The 19,097-nt window shown below is 45.2% G+C and overlaps 1 protein-coding gene across 2 annotated transcripts in view; it reads right to left on the reverse strand.

Annotated features, from left to right (window-relative positions):
• The window catches only part of BACH2 (BTB domain and CNC homolog 2), a 486,829-nt gene that overhangs the window by 88,096 nt on the left and 379,636 nt on the right, over nt 1–19,097 (reverse strand). For both annotated transcript variants that reach the window (XM_063916991.1, XM_063916990.1), the window contains exon 4: nt 16,345–16,599. In XM_063916991.1, the coding sequence (XP_063773061.1) occupies nt 16,345–16,599 (255 nt within the window). The remainder of the gene's footprint in view (nt 1–16,344; nt 16,600–19,097) is intronic.

The following is a 19,097-nucleotide window of genomic DNA, read 5'->3' on the forward strand; positions in this document are numbered from 1 at the left end:
AAGAGGAGAAACCGTCCCAGTTGAAACTCCACCGTAGGAAATTTCTTGGACTCACACCAAGATACATATTTTTCCAAATACGATGGTAATGTTTAGACGTTACTCCTTTCCTAGCCTGTATCAGGGTAGGAAAAACCTTGGTCGGAATGCACTTCCGAGCTAATATCTGGCGTTCAACCTCTATGCAGTCAAACGAAGCAGCGGTAAGTCTTGATAAGCGAACAGCCCCTGCTGCAGCAGGTCCTCCCGAAGAGGAAAAGGCCTCGGCTCTTCTAGCAGTAGATCCGCGTACCAAGCCCTTCTTGGCCAGTCCGGAGAAATGAGGATTGCCTGAACTGTTGTTGTCCTTATGAGTTTTAGAACTCTTGGAATGAGTGGAAGTGGAGGAAACACGTACACCGACTGGAACACCCACGGAGTCACTAGGGCGTCTACCGCCACAGCTTGTGGGTCCCTCGACCTGGAACAATACCGCCGAAGCTTCTTGTTGAGACGAGAGGCCATCATGTCTATTTGAGGTACACCCCAAAGATCTGTTACCTCCATGAACACCTCCGGATGGAGTCCCCACTCTCTTGGATGGAGATCGTGTCTGCTGAGAAAGTCCGCTTCCCAATTGTCTACTCCCGGAATGAAGATTGCGGACAGCGCCAACGCGTGTTTTTCTGCCCAGAGGATGATTCTTGTTACCTCTGACATTGCAGCTCTGCTCTTCATTCCGCCGTGTCGGTTTATGTAAGCCACTGTCGTTACAGTGTCCGACTGCACTTGAATGTCTCGATCTTGCAGAAGATGAGCCGCGTGGAGAAGACGGTTGTAGAAGGCTCTTAGTTCCAGAACGTTTATAGGTAGGACGGCTTCCAGACTTGACCACCGTCCTTGGAAGGTCTCCCCTTGAGTCACTGCACCTCAACCCTGGAGACTTGCATCCGTGGTTAGAAGGATCCAGTCCTGAATCCTGAACCTGTGGCCCTCCAGAAGGTGAGGTAATTGTAGCCACCAGAGGAGTGAAATCCTGGCCTATGGCGACAGACGAATTCTCTGGTGCATGTGTAGATGAGATCCCGACCATTTGTCCAGGAGATCCAGTTGGAAGGGTCGAGCATGAAACCTCCTGTACTGCAGAGCCTCGTATCTTTCCCAGAAGGCAAATTAACTGATGAACAAACACCCGGGCTGGCTTTAGGACATCCCGGACCATTGTTTGTATCACCAACGCTTTTTCCTCTGGAAGAAACACCCTCTGCACTTCCGTGTCGAGGATCATTCCCAGAAAGCATAACCTCCTGGTTGGCTCTAAATGTGATTTTGGAAGATTCAGGATCCAACCGTGTTCACTGAGGAGGTGGGTCGTGAGAACAATGGACTGTAACAGCTTCTCCTTTTATCAGCAGATCGTTCAGATACAGAATTATGTTCACACCCTGTCTGCGGAGGAGAACCATCATCTCAGCCATCACCTTGGTGAATACCCTCGGTGCTGTGGACAGGCCGAATGGCAGGGCCTGGAACTGAAAATGACTGTCTAACAGTGCGAATCGGAGGAAAGCCTGATGCGGCGGCCAAATCGGAATGTGGTGTACGCAAGTTCAAAATGGGTCTGACCGAACCATCCGGTTCCGGTCCCACGAAAAGGTTCGAATAGTAACCTTTGTTTTGCAAATGGGTTGGAACTGGTACACTGACCTGTGACTCCACCAACTTCTGGATAGCTTCCTGTAGGATAGCCCTGTCTGCCAGCAAAGCTGGCAAGCCTTATTTGAAGAATCGATGAGGAGGGAGATTTTGAAACTCCAGCCTGTATCCCTGGGACACAATATCTTGCACCCAGGAATACAGGCCGGACGATACCCAGACGTGGCTGAAATGCCTGAGTCTCACCCCCACCGGCCCCACCTCCAGGCCGCGCTGTCCACCATCATGCTGAAGACTTTGGCGTACAGTACCTGAAGCAGGCTTCTGTTCCTGGGAACTCGCTGCAGCAGGTTTCTTGGACTTTGGCCGACCTCCTCTAAAGAAGGTGTTGGACGGATTGGCCTTTCTTGTTTTAGCAGCCCGAAAGGACTGTGAGGCAGCTGAAGAAAAAGGTTTCTTCGTATCAGGTGTAGCTGAGGGAAGAAAAGGTGACTTACCCGCTGTAGCCGTGGAAATCCACGCATCCAACGCTTCCCCAAAGAGAGCCTGACCTGTGTAGGGTAGGGTCTCCACACCTCTCCTAGATTCCGCGTTGGCAGACCACTGGCGCAGCCACAGTCCTCGACGAGCTGAGACAGACATGGAAGATATCCCTGCAGCCATTGTACCCAGGTCTTTCATGGATTCCACCATAAACCCTGCAGAATCCTGAATGTTACGTAAAAACAATTCAACGTCACTTTTATCCATTGTATCCAAATCCTCAAGTAATATGCCTGACTATAGCTTTGGAAATCTATGCACAGGAAATAGTAGTACGTAGTATTGCCCCTGAACCAGCATATATGAATTTGAGCGTAGTGTCAATTTTGCGATCAGCCGGTTCTTTTAACGCAGTAGATCCAGGGACAGGTAAAACCACCTTTTTTGAGAGTCTTGATACAGAAATGTCAACTATGTGTGGGTTTTCCCATTTTTTCCTATGCTCCTCAGGGAAAGGGAAAGCAACAGGAACCTTTCTAGGGATCTGACATTTTTTATCCGGGTTTTCCCATGCTTTCTCAAATATAGCATTTAATTCCTTAGACGCAGGGATGGTTAGCGAGGCTTTCTTATTGTCAGTGAAGTAAGCCTCCTCAACCTGCTCAGGTGTTGTATCAGCAATATTCAACACATCTCTAATGGCCTCTATCATCAACTGCACCCCTTTTGCAAGAGATGCCGTCCCCAGCAGCACATCCCCAACGCCATCTGCCGCATCAGAATCGGTATCCGTGTCATCTTGCATAATCTGGGCAAGAGCACGTTTTTTGGGACCATACAGTAGGGGCCCCTGAGGTAACAGAACCAGACCACACTGCCATAGAGTTCTGGAAAACCTGAGCTGCGGATTCATTTTGTGCAACTCTAGTAGAAATCTGAGAAATCATACTTTTAATAGAGGCTAACCCCTCGGGCTCCCTTGCTGGGACCTGCGCTAACACAGTGCAATCCTGATTACATGGAATGGGATCATCCTGAGAGGACATATCCTCTGCAGCATATGACACAGAGTCCCTGAACATAGCTTAATGGAGACCACAAACACTCCACACAAACACAAAGGGAAGGGGCAGACAGAGTTTCCCCCCTAAGAATAGCAAGAGAGACACTGAGATTTGAGCCAACCCACACACACAGCGCTTCAGGATATAGGGAAACCCTTATCTAGCGCTTACTGTGCACCTTAATAGGTTGCACAGTACAGATTTACATCCTCCCCCCCTTCTACAAACCCCTAAAACTGTATAAGATAGCTGGAGTTGATTTGGAGAGACAGCTCTCACTAACTGCGCTTCTGCAGGCAGGAAAATGGCGCTGAATGCTGCTGGGTCCGCTCTGAGGAGAAGCTCAGCCCCCTTGAATGGCGCGGTCTTCCCGCTCTTCTGAAGATTATACTGGCCTGAGGAATTGTGCTGGCAGCGATCCTGGGACTATGACAGGTTTGGAGGTCAGTGTAGGGTGTAGGCGCTGGCTCAGGGCGCCCCTCCCAGAGCCGCACTATGTACCGCTGAGTCCCGAAGCGCAGTGAGTACTGCGCTCTATACCCTGTTGCCTCCATCTTCACACCAGCTCCCCGCTTGCCAGGGGGCCCGGTGACTAACTTGCTACAAATCTTCTGGCTTTGTAAGGGGGTGGCGGCATGCTGCTGGGGTGAGCGATCCCCTGTGGCGGGGAACGTTCGATCCCCTCAGAAGCTCAGTGTCCTGTCAGTGGAGATAGTGGCTCAGACCCCCGCAGGGCGGACACTACTTCCCCCCTTAGTCCCTCGAAGCAGGGAGGCTGTTGCCAGCAGCCTCCCTGTGCCTAAACTCTATTAAAAATAATAAAACTAAAACAACTCCTATGGAGCTCTCCTAGCTGTGACCAGCTCCTCCGGGCACATTTTCTAAACTGAGTCTGGTAGGAGGGGCATAGAGGGAGGAGCCAGCCCACTCTCTCAAACTCTTAAAGTGCCAGTGGCTCCTAGTGGACCTGTCTATACCCCATGGTACTAATGTGAACCCCAGCATCCTCTAGGATGTAACAGAAATAAACACATTTTTAACACGTTCATTTTACCTCATTATATGACTTAATTTAAACTATTTTGACATTTAAGTCAATTCATGGAAGCAATACTACAGGGCTTGGCCCACTTCAAACATCATTAAAAGGTAAGCGTGATAACAGAAAGCCTTTGAACAAATAAATAGTTGATATAATGGATTTCACGCCTTAGAAAACAGATTACATAAAAATATACTGTACAGTTTATCATGTATCACTGCTCCATGACTACTTATACAAGAGCACTTGAGTAGTGGTATGATAATGAATTCATTAATTATATTAAAAAGAAGAGTGTCTGACATGGGTGTATTGAGAGGAAGGGGCCTGGGTGTAATCTCCATCCAGGCCTCCTCTGCTGAAGCTGACAGGGCATTAGTGAGTGCTAGTAGATGCACAGGCCTACAGGCGAACTATGCACTGACCATTTTCTTGGTGATTCCCCTACTGCACATGCACAAAACACGGTGGAAAATGACTGCCACACCATTTTTCCACTGATTTTCCAAAGCTGCCTCCCCCAGCGTGGGACTCCGGAGAGGTGAGTATTGAAGAAATGGGCGTAGGGTGAGCGGTGTTGGCTCCCCTGGACCAACCCTTTATAGATACACCAATGCTGACTGAGTAACTTACTTTACCATTGATCGAAAGAACTTTCAACACTTAGGACATGATTCAGTGGCAGTATGCAGTTGTCTGCGTGTGTGCCCCTTTTGTGTGCACACAGACACATCACAGAATCATATGCAGTGTTTATGAGAATTATAGTGGCCATTCCTGGGCAGTAACATGGGGGTGGCGAGGCTGATGTGGGCATATTGCTGATAACAGTTGTATTCAAAGACACACATCCGCTCACAAAGCAGGCCATACAGAGAAGGAGAAACTGCAGCTGCCATAGGGCTGGTGCAAGTTTCAAAGGTGTGCCAATGGTATCTCTAAATATGTACACTGATAGAAAGCACTGGCCTAAGCCACTGCAAGTGGGCGTCTCTGATGTTTAACAACTGGATGTGACATTAGCATAAAGACACAGATGCAGCTGTGAACACGTCTGTGTCCACCTCAGATCAGACCCGAGGAGGACAATCCATTTAGATGCTACAGAACCTCACACGTTAAACCTGAGGTGTTAGCAAACAATGCGCTAGGTTTACCTCCCATGGTCAATTATGTCACAGTGTCACAGCTGCACGTCACGTTCATTTCCGACAGAATCTCATAGCTGATTGAGTTTAACCTAAATATAATAATGCATGCACATATAAAAAGCTTTATCCTTCATACACTTTTCCTAGCATGACGGTTTAATTAGCTACTGTATATAGCTATACTGTATTCAGGTATAAAAGCTAGAAGAATTCCCAAAGCAAAATAAGCCGTTTAAAATTTTAAATCTCATACTACTGCAGAATTGGAGACAAACAAGCCACAAATGTTGTTCTGTTCCCTCAGCTTACAATGCAGGCTAGAGCAAGCATGTAACTCAGAGAGGCAGTATACCAAATTCCTTTCACATTTAGTAATGCATTATTTATGTTCTTCTGTTTCAACTGGTTTCCCCCAAAGCTTTTTTTTTTTTTTTGCAACTTTAATAAGCCAAAGTTGCCAATGTCAGATGAAGTGTAGCATTTAGCAACACTGAGGTTACACAGCACAATAAACCAGCAAGAGAGCAACAGGCTCGGTTACAGGGCCAGAGTGAGGAGTTCCGTTTTATTATGGAATTCTGGGCATATGAGGACACCAGGGGTGGTCCTTGGCCACCTTAAGCGAGTTTCTAGATATTGTAGTTTTGGGCACCATCCCCATCCAGTGGGTCTCTAATTTTGCCTGTGAGTGGATTTTTCTTTGCTTTTTCCAAAAGACCACTTGTTGTCCCACACCAATCCAGTATTGTATTGTAGTACAATATATTTCCTAGAGTCCCACCTCTAATTGCATTATTAGCCACACCTTAGTGTGACCTGATACTTGAGAGTGCTACTGGTGGACTTCAGAACATTAATCAAGAACAGGACCCTGTCACAGTTTTGCTGTTAGGGCATGCTAAATTTGTAGCAGGACATGTTAGGATGTGTAGTTCCACAGGAACCGGAGTGCCACACTACTATAGAAGAAAATATAATTGGCAAACTGTCAGTATTCTGCGGTACCCTTCATCAGGAAATCCTCTTCAAAAATTAAGATATAAATCAGTGTTTCCCAAATCCAGACCTTATGCACACCCATAGCTAAGGTTTTCTGCATTTTGGGCCCTATTCAGCAATCATTGCATCAGCGGGGGCGCAGGCACCGCTTTGCGCATGTGCTGGGCGGCTAATGCGATCGCATCAGATTGATGCAAATACCTCTGACTGATTGACAGGCAGAGGCGTTCACGGAGGCGTTTCTTCGGAAATGGGGGCGGGCTTGGGGCAGCTGCTCTGAACAGGAAAATAGCGACAGCCTGGCCTGTGGAGGCAGAGGGGCTTCCCTAATTCAGCAATGCGAACGCAAGTGAACTGCGATCGCATTGATGGCCGCTATTAGCAAAAACTGCATAAGGTCTTTTGTGTTTAATCATGCCCAGATGACTTGGGCATGATTAAAATTATACGGTTTTCAAAAACTGAAATCCTGAAAACATGCGCTGTTCTGGGTGAGGATGGGATTTGTGATACTTTGTGATAAATTTAAGAGCTGGGTCTTATGAAGCAACCATATAGTCCAAATTATGTTTCATTTCCTCGTTAGCCAGTAAAACGGTAACAAAAATTCCTTTTCAAGCATCGATATACAGTAAGTCTATTTATTTTGAAACTTCTTTGGCAGGAGCTTGTGAATATTATGCCCATTATTCTACCATTTAACTATGTGTTTCTGTAAATGAAAACAATTTCTGAAACACTATCTTTTTACTTTCTGAAATTGTAATCTGTGTGTATTTTTAAATATAATCAAATATACTTTGTAACTATCTTTTTTGTAACTGTAAGCTCTGATGTATTCTTATCCTTGAATTTCTCGTTCTGACCTCTGTGTTCTTAACCTAAGCCCTGTGAGGCTTATGTTACCTGTTTCAAGAAATATTAATAATTGTGTATGGAGGTAGCAGCAAAGGACTACATTGGGGTCAGTACATTGATTCTTTCCTTTGCTGGTGGCAGTTACCATGTCAGAAGTAACCCATAAGTCACTGGCGGCAATTCTCTGATTGATGTATCTGGAGAACCGTCCGGACAATCGTGACAATAATAATAATAAGAATTATATATCACTCTTTCTCCAACAGGACTCAAGGCACTTAACAGGCATTAAAAACAAAGCACAAACTACAGAAGATTACAGGCATCAAAACAAAGCACATAGTACAAAAGTATACAGTAATACTAAGTAAAAAACCTAAGGCGCACTATAAACGTCAAGCAGAGTTGGTGCAGACATTTTGGGTAATAACTTCAATGGGTTATATATTCTAATAAAAAAAAGGTTCAAATTGTAGTTCATGGTGGGATCCGTGAGGCAGCAGAAAGAAGAGACCGTAGGTGGAAGTATCAGCATGAGGCAAAATAGGGCATATTTTCAGGTGACAGTTCAGACCCATTTGCAAGTCTAGCAGCTTGGTCCTCTGGCAGCACCAGTATCTGGGCGGGCTCCACCAGCAGGCACTGGCGGAGCTGGGCATGTCCACAGGATTCAGGAGTCCTTGTCCTGGAGAAGTGGCGGGCAGCAGGATTGTGAACTGCGCTGACTTCTGGTAGATGAAGCTGTGGACCCCATGAGCAGGTGGCAAGGTGGAGGCCACAGACAGGTGTCCCTGTGATCCCTGATCTCGCTGCTATGGGGTCTGGGAGCTACATCCTGCAATGCAGCTAGAAGCCAGAAGCATAATCAGTGGTTGAAGTACAAGGGAGACATGGAGATAGACACTGAAATGGTGACTCACTCAGCCAGAAGATGATCCTAGTGGTAGGCATGGTCCTGGTGTTTGGAGGGGAGGCCATAGGGCAGCTAGGTAGTACAGGGCACCCAGGCAGCACAGGGAAGCTGTAGAGTCTGTGAGTTGATGGGAAGCGCTGCGAGGGTTCAGCAGCTCACATGGGGAGCCTCAGATGGGATTTTTGTAGTCCAGAAGCAACTGAGCATGGAGGAGGTGGAGGGACAAGACACAGCCCCCAAATATGTCTAGTCCAACATGTCCTGCACTTCCCCTTGGCCATGCTATAACTGCCCTGTGCCATCCTGGTCCAGCCTTCCCTTTTTAGAAAAACTGATTTACACAACTAATTGATGCTTCATCCCGCTGTAGCTCCACCCAGATTATCTGCAGTTCTCTTCCCACTCTTTTTTTTTTTTTTGGGGGGGGGGGGGGGGGGGGGGGCTCTGCCTATTTTGTCTCGGGACCCACAATTTCTGACGGTAGCCCTGCATGTACTATCACTATGTTACAGTCAAACCTCCGATAAAACTGCCATTTTCTGAGGTTTGACCACATTCACCACATTTTGTGGGTCAAGATCCAGAAATCCAAACTTTCCAGAGTTTGCGCCAGATAGGTAAAGCCATCTGCAGATGGCATTGTCTGTAGAATCCTATGTCCTTTTCGCCACACAAATCCTTTAGAAGGATCCGATAAACTTGGAAGTCATTAAACTTAAAAGGACAGTGTAAATCATGGGTCTTCAACCTGCAGCCCTCCAGCTGCTGTGGAACTACACATCCAGTAGCGGATCTTGCCACGGGCAAGCAGGACTTTTGCCCGGGGCGCTGCCTTCCGGAGGGCGCCACACCATGGCAAGATCCGCTGCTGCTGTGCCCCCCGCTGCCCGCTGTGAAGGGAACTAGACGCGTAGCGTCTAGTTTCCCTTCGTGGAGAGGACCTTTACTGTGCTGTGCGCAATGTCGTCATCGCGCACTGCACAGCAAAGGTCCTCTCCACGAAGGGAACTAGATGCTACGCGTCTAGTTTCCCTTCGTGGAGAGGACCTTTGCTGTGCGGTGAGCGATGACGTCATTGCGCACCGCATAGCATTTCAGCGGCGCTACTACTGTACAGGGGGCGTAACTTACCATTCCCACCTGTATGAAGCCACGCCCCTATCGCCCGCCCGGGGCGCAAAAAGCCCTAGAACCGGCCCTGTACACAATCCAGCATGCGCTACCACAGTTTTGCTATTAAGGCATGCTAACACTGAGGCAAGGCATACTGGGATGTGTAGCTCCACAGCAGCTGGAGGGCCGCAGGTTGAAGACCCATGGTGTAAATAATCGTAATTGTAGATGCATACAGTGTTTATAAATGCTGCTATACTGTACATGTGATACGTGGTGGGATATATTGCATAGAACATGCAATGCATTATACATCCTGCCCAGAATCTTTTGGTGAGTCACCACATTGTCTTCCACTCTCATAGGAGCACCTGTTCCAGTAAGTAATGCTGAGCAGGACTCTGGTTATATTAATATCACCAAGTATAAGGCATAAGACGTAACACAAGATAAAATAAGCTGCATGAGTTCCCATTTTCCCTCAATCTCCTTTTTCAGTCTGTTAGAAAAATAAAAACATAACTGCTAAGAGTCATCATAAAACCTCTTCATGGTTCTAATGAACCATGTTCAATTGTGTTATCTTATAAAGATGGGTAACCATATTTAGGCAGACTGCAAAAATCATGTCCACTGACCATATTTACTGTAGGGCATACATAGATATATGTATGGAGGGTCAAACTGGCTCACAGGGGTACAGACTGTGCACTTGAATTACATATGATACATATGTTACATTATACTGCACAGGCCTATGGTATATTTTGTACAGTGCAATGTTGTTATTAATTTGGTACATTATCATTCATAGATAAGCAGTGTTTAATATATTTATCAAAGGGTTTGCCAACCCTCTGAGGAGGTTGGCCACACACACACACACACACACACACACACACACACACACACACACACACACACACACACACACACAGGGCATTTCCCGGCGGGCCCTTCATGCCTCAGCCTGACACTGTATGTATGTATGTATGTATACTCTGAGTGGTGAAATTATTATGACCATGCCATAACGTTGCCTCAGCCAGCCTGAAGTCATGACAATGCAAGAAGGATCCTTGGTTTCGTGCTGTTGTCTTCCTATGCTCACTCTACCACCTGCATAGTGTTATTGAAAACGTGATTCCTCAAACCACTGACACCTTTTTAATCACTTTCTGTCCAATTCCAAGAATCCTGAGCAAACTGAAGACATTTCACCCTGTTTGCAGCAGATAGCAATGGAGTATGGACAGGCCTATTGCTTTTATAACCGGGTTAGGTACGGGATACCGGCAGTTAGGATGATAGATATTCGATTACCAACACCGACATCCCGACTCCTATCATCCTGACAGGTTGAAGCAACTAAACTAATCCTAAAACTCCCTTCCCAAAAGCCTAACCCTAACCCTCCCCGGAAATACATTTGGAATTTTGTTGTCTGCATTCTGACGTCTCAGGATTCAGTCACCGGTCAGCTGACCCTCGGTATCCTGTCCGTCGGAATGCCAACTACACCCCCTATAATGTAATGTGCTGCATACTGGTCATTAAAAGGCCATCTGAATGGGTCCCTTATTCAGATTATCTGTCATTTCATGCACTGTTGCCCATCTGTGGGAGTGAACAAGCCATATATGACATCAGGCCTTGCGCACAGGCCCAGCATTTTGTCTGCTGCTTCACTCTGTGTACACTTTGACATCTGCTGCCCTCAAACAATTCACTAGTGCAGCCGGATTGCTAATGCAGGCGAAGGTATGCATTCAAAGTACATCAGATCACGTCATTTACCCATTATTGAAAGAGTGCACACATCATTAGTCTCTGCATACCTGCCAGAGGTGTAGCTAGGTGCCATGGTGACCGGAGCAAGGGTATCTTTTGGCGCACCCTCCCCTGTACTGAATTGGGTGTATGTTAAATTTGAAAAGAAAAAATACAAAAAAATACAAAATTGGTGACAGGTCTGGTTCTAGATCTTGTGGAGCTCAGTTTCTGTTGGGCGCCCCACATGCATAAAATAGGGACACTGCAATATAGTGGTGCGGCTTCATGGGGAAAGGGCATGGCCACAGAATAATACCAATTCAGATTACACTGCACAGTAGTGTCCGTTATTCACATTACACCACAGTAGAACCCACACATTTCACAACACAGTAGAACTGCTTGTACACGTTACACAATAGTAGAGCCGCTTATACACATTACACCACAGTAGAGCCGCTTATACACATTACACAACAGTAGTGCCACTTATGCAGGTTATGCCACAGTAAAGCCGCTTATACATGTTACTCTGCAGCTTCTTATGCAGTAAGAGGTGCTGCAGCAGTAACTGGGGCAGAGAGGGATTCTCCAGCATCAATGTAGAGAGGTGCTGCAGCAGCCGGGGCAGAGAGAGGTGCTGCAGCAGAATCAGAATCAGCTTTATTGGCCAGGTATACTTGCGTATACTAGGAATTTGTTTTCAGTATACGCAAGTATACCTGACCAATAAAGCTGAAAGAGGAGCTGCAGCAGCCGGGACAAAGAGTGGTATAGCAGGACAGACGTAGCCCTGCTGCACAGCTACAAGCAGACAGTGAGACAAATAAAAGGGCGGCAGAACTCTGGCATGTGCCGGCTGTCAGTGTCTCCTACGATCACCTCTGGCCTGCCCTGTTCCCTACCTAGTCTCTGAGTCCAAGTCAGTGTGCGCCCCTCTGCTTCTCCTGCTCTGCAGCTGCCTGTACAGCGGGTTGCGGTATAGCGGGTGGAGGGGGGGGGGGGCAGGCATCAGCACGCTGTGTAACTTTTCTGTCACCCGGAGCTCGAGCTCCACCGGAGCCAGCCTCGCTACACCCCTGATACCTGCGCCTTTCCATTCTATTACAGATTCAGACATCAGCGGAATAGCAACTTTGCATAATATTTCCAGGTGGTCATAAAAATGTGGACACTCAGTTTATATGTATTATATGACTTATGCAGAAAACACTCAAGAGGAAAAAAGTTTATTATATCTAATGTTACCACCTATCCAGGATTATTCTGGACATTCATCCCCAGACATCAAATGTCTGGGGATTCACACCTGCGTAGGAACGCTCATCTTCCTTTTTATCCTTCAGTAATAAAACTATGGGGTCTATTTACTAAGCCTTGGAGAGAGATAAAGTGGAGAGAGATAAAGTACCAGCCAATAAGCTCCTAATTGTCATTTTTCAAACACAGCCTGTAACATGGCAGTTAGGAGCTGATTGGCTGTTACTTTATCTCTAAGGATTGGTACATAGACCCCTATATAACTATATTTCTCAAGAGCACTAAGAGAGAGCAGACGTGCAACCCAGATTTCTGTGTCCTGCTCACAGCTCACTGTGATGTCAATATGGGTGCAATGTGTTCTGGGCTGTGATGAGGGGTGCAGAGCCACTTAGGTGACATGCCCACTATACAACCATACCCAGTAACACTATTGTATATCCAATGACTTCACTGATCTTTGTTTATAACACAAGAAAACTGTTGGAGAAAGGCAGGTTGACGGGTTTACTGTAATGTATATAAGGGCCAAATCAATAAATCATTGCTTGTCCCCCCTATTTGCACCCTTTAAGGTATAATATACAGCTCAAAGTAAGAAACCAGTCCTCACAAGCATTAGCAGTTTCTAGAGTAGTGTTCCACTGAGATAACGTAACCATCCACTCACAAGCTATTAGTAGCAATGATGAAGTAATGTTAATTGAATAATGGCTTCTTGCCCAGAACATTGGCATGACCCACAGTACCCTTGCATGGCAGACATTTATATCTTTCTATGACACCCTTTAGAACATAAAAGATGAATAAAGAGTGTAAAACCATTAGAGAGGGTGACCAAATGGTATTTAAGGAAAAAAATATATTTGTAAGTGACTGTAAAATGAAGGTTTTAAGCAAATATTTCATCATTTTCTTTCATAGGGGTCTACTTAGTGAGTGGAGAAGAGTAATTTTTTCTGTCTTTTTGGTAGAAAGGAATAATCTCACCTTTTCTAATTTCTAAACAGGATAGTTAGGTTTAAACTAATTACACCAGGTCTACAAAAGGAGATCTGGATTGATAAATTGTGGCACAACTAAAACCTGTATTGCCGTAATAAAAGCAGTTACAGATTTTTAGTTCGCTCATTTTTTTTTTAAATAAAAAGAACAATTGGTAACCAGTTTTATTTACTAGCATAAAATCATTATTTAATTTCCTACAGTAACTAGCATCAAGCTTGTAAAGCACCACGCCCATTAATTGTGTACTCTTTACAAAACAGGTTTTCAGATTTTATTAAACTTCTTTTTTTATGTTGCTTTAGATTTTTTGTGTGTTTATACTTTAGATTTGAAACAGTCCTAGCAAGCAAATGTGAGACTCACAAAGGTATGATCCTTCTACAGACACTTTGTTATTTGGAAACCCATTCACTACAGTATTTACCATTCTAACTCACATACTACTATTATACATCTTCAAACACACTGACTCACTGTAATGAACATTTCTCAGCACAGATAGGAACACTTTAGCGTAGCCGTAGACAGCAGAGGCAGCAACTGGGGCAGAAGCTAGTCTGCTGGCGTAATGCAAGGAAGTGACCTGCTACTGTATGTATGTATGTATGTATGTATGTATATATATATATATATATATATATATATATATATATATATCCAGAATACTACTTATTACGTTGAGAACATTTAGTGACTTGTTACTGGGGAGATACTGTGTATAGTGAGGAACTCTGCAGTTGTAGACTGAACACCTAAAGTATGCGCTGCAGAGCAAAACAGAGAGGCTATGAATGAAGACGACCAGGGAGCAGTATACAGGGGAGTAGAATACTGTACATTTGGGTCACACTAGTTATATAACCTGCTGTTTATTACAGCTAAATACAAGTGGATGTGGTGTGTTATGTGCTCTTGTTCATGAATACTGACTGTACAACTTACTCAGTGTAGTAGACTTATGGGTTATAGTAGTAATATTTTACCAATCCCTTCTTTCTTTTGTCAATGTGAATGATTTCTCCCGGATAATAAATCCCATAGCATGGCTGAGAAAGATGAAGTGTACTATGGTGTTTGCCGAGTACTGGAGTGTCAGTCATACACTGACAGGCAACAACAGGGAGAATTCCAGGTTTCAAATAAAAGCACAGCCACAGGATATTAGATGATCCCATGCAGTCAAGGTGTGGGGATGAAATGGACTGGCAGAACATTTACAGGTAATCTGTAGTTTCCCAGCTCCATACCCCCAATACTATTATTTCTCATCACCTCGCATTGAGTGTTACATTATTTACATCCTAAACCATTGGTTCCCAAACTTTTTGGAATCACGGCGCCCTAGAGTATCAGAATTTTTATCACAGCACCCCTAGGCCAAAAGCTTCTTATTGAGAAATTTATAAAAAATATGAAATTAAGTAAATTATTTTTATATGTCATTCTTAGGGGTGTATTCAATAGCTGTCGGTAGCTGCCGTCTTGTCGGAAGACGGCAGTTTCCAACAAATTTCGGTCAGAAGGGGTTCCAACCTATTCAATATGGGCTGTTTTTTTCAGACAAGTCGGGAATTCCTGACTTGTCGGAAAACACGTGGATCGGTGGAATAGCCGCCGAATCGAGTGCTTCTGTCAGAAACAGAGCCAAATCTGACAGGTTTTGGCCCCTTTTCCGACAATCTCAATCCGACTTTAAAAAAAGTCGGATTGAGGTGAGATGGGGGGAGTGGTGCAGCCGGCTAGGGACAGCAGGGCATGCAGGTACCTGACGGATGCCCCCCCTGCAGTGCTCCCCGACCCGCACTGGGCTACACAGCTGAGTGCCGTGATGTGCGGTTCCCTCCAGCAGCTCCCTGTGGTCTAACACACAGGGAGCTGCTAACAGCAGCTGCACGGATGCCAGCCAAATCAGACAGTCGGATTTGGCCACTCTACTGAATAGGGCTTGTTGGATCCATTCCGACAAATGCATGTCAGAATGGATCCAACTCTTACTGAATATACCCCTTAGGTTCAGTTATGTGGTGAGGGACAAGATTTGCTTCTGTTTGTACACATATTTTATGACTGGCAGCCACAAGTACTAGTTTTGCCTATTACATGGATAACAAATATTTTGAATTGGTCCTGGACCACCAACCTAAGGCACCCTTGCAAGTGTCCGGGTGCCATGGCACACAGTTTGGGAACCACGGTCCTAAACTACAACTTCCCATACTATCCCCATTAGGTAATCTCCTGAGATTGCCAAACAACTTAACTCCCCTGGTAGATCTAGTACCAACATTCATAACATGGACCAGGCATCAGTCATAAGTGAAATCATGATGTGCTGTAGACCTTGTACATGTCTATATGGGTGGGGAAACAAAGGCTGAAGAACAAAATGTGCTGTTCCGTTTAAAATAGTGAAACTTTACCTGCAAATTTGCTCATCCTTACATATGACTATTAGGCTACAAAAGGGCAATCCTAACTCATAGCTCTTGTTCAATGCTTTGTAAATAACTGACTGAAGTGTTACAGCAGCTACGGATATGTCTGAGTGTAGTTTATATCTCAAGTTACAGTTTAGGGGGGTACACACGGAGAGATCTGTGCTTAAAATCTAAGCAATCTTGCTAGATTGCTTAGATTTTAAGCACGGATCTGCCGTGTGTATGCCCCCCAGCGATAGCGATGCGCGGCCCCGCGCATCGCTATCGCCGGTGCTAGATTGAGCCTGCATGCAGGCTCAATCTAGCGGGTCGCTCACTTCACCGTTGTGTGAAGTGAGCGGCTCCCCGTCGGCTTTCCCCCTCGCTCAGCACATCGCGCTGTGCTGAGCGGGGAGAGAGATGTGTGCTGAGCGGTCTGTGTTAAGATCGCTCAGCACACATCTCTCCCGTGAGTACCCCCCTTTACATATAACTTGCTTCCTCCACAATCTGAGCTATTAGACGTTAGTGTTGGTACTAATCTAACAAAAGAGGATTCCCTGAGTTGTAGCACAAACTATAGAAAACTCTATAAATGCTCTATCACAGCTAACAATAAACATCATACCTCTTCTGGCAGGCTGATTACCAGTCCATGGTCTGCTGGCCCAACTAGTACTTGCAGGAAGTACTCACTGCATGCGGCCAGCACCGCCCGATGGGCTCGAAACTCCTTTCCTTCCACTACTAAGGTGACATCACAGAGAATGTCCTGTTTCCACTGGTCATTGAGGCACTGTAGAATATTTGTACAATGCACAGTTGACTCATACACGTACATGGGCGATTCAGTCTTGTCATCTGCAGACATTCCGTTCAGACCCTGAAAAATGCAATAAAACAAAAATACTGTGAGCGAAAATCTGCTATTGACCTAGGAACAGGTTTAATGGTGCTCCCAGATTAGGAGCTAAACAGATGAAATATACAGTATGAGTAAGCAGACATTCTCTGATGAGGTCAGGAGCTCAGGGCCAGTCAGTGCACTCGGCAACCCATCTCATTCATCCCTTTGCTCCATACAATTGTCATGGAGAGCTGTGTGTACTTGTGGAAGCTGTGGTACATACTGTAGCGCAGGATTGCATACAGCATCTAAAGCTACATACATACACAGTGCGATTTTCCATGCAATATAGACTATGTAGGCCATATCGCACAGAAACATAGTGCATATTGCATCGTGTGTATGCCCTTGCGATGCTGATGCGCGGTCCCGGGGGATCGACATCGCAAGAAAATATAGTGTGTGCAGGCGGGGCTGATACGGACTACATGCCTTTTGGCACAATGTAGTCAGTAGCGTCCGATAGCCTGCATCGGTGCGTGTATGCACCTTTAGCCATTTTGTGCTCTAGAAACAAAACCCACAAATTAACAAATATTTGCACCTCTTTTTTGCAACATTTCTGGTTAGTTTTTTTTTTTTAAACAGTGACCACACCTAATAGGTGAATTACGTATAAGTAGCTTTAGTAAACACTGTTCTGAAAAGACAGAATTCTGTCCATTATAAAGAGTTGTTTTGTAGCAGAAATTAAATTAATAGTAAGGGAGATTAACGGGTCTATTTACTAAGCCCTGGATGGAGATAAAGTGGACGGAGATAAAGTCCCAGCCAATCAGCTCCTAACTGCCATGTCACAGGCTGGGTTTGAAAAATGACAGTTAGGAGCCGATTGGCTGCTACTTTATCTCCATCCAAGGATTAGTAAATAGGTCCCTAAATGTTTTGCACAGAACACAGGAGCACTGGCGTACTCAGCAATATGCATCAGGCAACATAATTCTATGGGAATATATAATTTAACAATAGTTATCTCTGTCTAAGCCCACATTTTGTAATTAAGCATATAAAGCAAGCATGGAGCTGCTAAAGTAAAATGCTTATTTGTTATGTTAGAAATCAATGATGAATCTAGATTAACATGATTAGCAGGAAGAAAAATCTGTAACTAACTATAGTTGGCACAAAACAGATTCAAGGATTACCCGTATATACTGAGTAGTTTACCTCTGTGCTACTACCTACTAGGCAAACACTATTTCTTAAGGTGGGTATATGAATCACCTAATACGCCCCTCATGAAAGGGGCTATGCTCCGAGGTAGCCAACTGACTGCTGCTAATAGGAAACTTAACTTTTTCCCTTAAAGTAGTTGAAAAACAAAAGGTTCTTCTGCAGTGTAAGCACTACACACCTGTAATGATCACCTCAGTTATTCTGCAGGTTAATATCCAACAACATTTATTAAGGCAGACTAGATGGGCCAAGTGGTTCTTATATGCCGTCAAATTCTATGTTTCTATATTTAACATGCAAGAAACGTCAGCACATTCATGTAACCCAACTCTGGCGCAGGGGCGCAGCACTGGACCCACTCATTTGTAAGTATACAAATATAAGCCTTTTATTTGTCATAAACTGCAGACCGCCAATGGGGAGATTTGTTTATGATGTATAAACAGTAAAATGTTTTTTTTCTTCTTGATGACAAGATAATAATAATGGACTATAAGTAACCTACTGTACTTGAATGAGGGTTACATCCAAACATAACATTCCTTGTGCTGGAGTGATTATGAATGTGTCACACGTTTGTGGGAAAGTATAAAGTACAAAAATAAAACAGATATGGCTTAAGGTGCATACACACTTAGCGATATAGTAATTGATATAGTTCATTTCCCCCCTCCTGAGCGATATAATTTTTCTATATCGCCCAGTGTGTACGCAGCCGACGACGGCTGATGCGCGAGTCGTTAATGACCCTTGGTGTTGGCCGTACATGCAGTTTAGTTTGGACTCATCATCCAAAGCTACATACATCCTGGCCGTGACGTAGGGGCGTCTCTAGAGAGGAGGGGACCCGTGTGCAGACTCCGTGTGTGGGCCCTCTCCTCTCCCGTAGCCGTCGCACCGCTGCTAGCGCTCTGAGCGCTGTAGACTTTAGCATAGTGCCAGAGTCTACAGCACATGTGCAGGACTCCGAAAAATGGCCGCCGCATTTCTCTAGTGGTCAGTGCGCTAGCAGGGGCGCGACGGCTGCAGGAGAGGAGGGGGCCCACATACGGTCAGCGATGGACTCCGGAAAGGTAAGTAGAGGAGAAATGGGTGCAGTATGTGCAGTGTGGGCCCCCACTGGACTCACACACTGCACCCTTTATAGAAACGCCAATGCCGTGACGTCACTGTGCGATGTGTATGACAGCCCAGACCAGGAGGGGACAGACTAGGCGATGTTGCTCATGGAGCACATAAACGCAGAGGCTAGTAATGACCTTTATAAAGGTAGTTCTGTAAGCATCCCACAAAAGGCA

Source organism: Pseudophryne corroboree, chromosome 4 (genome assembly GCF_028390025.1).
Source record: "Pseudophryne corroboree isolate aPseCor3 chromosome 4, aPseCor3.hap2, whole genome shotgun sequence".
Taxonomy (NCBI): domain Eukaryota; kingdom Metazoa; phylum Chordata; class Amphibia; order Anura; family Myobatrachidae; genus Pseudophryne; species Pseudophryne corroboree.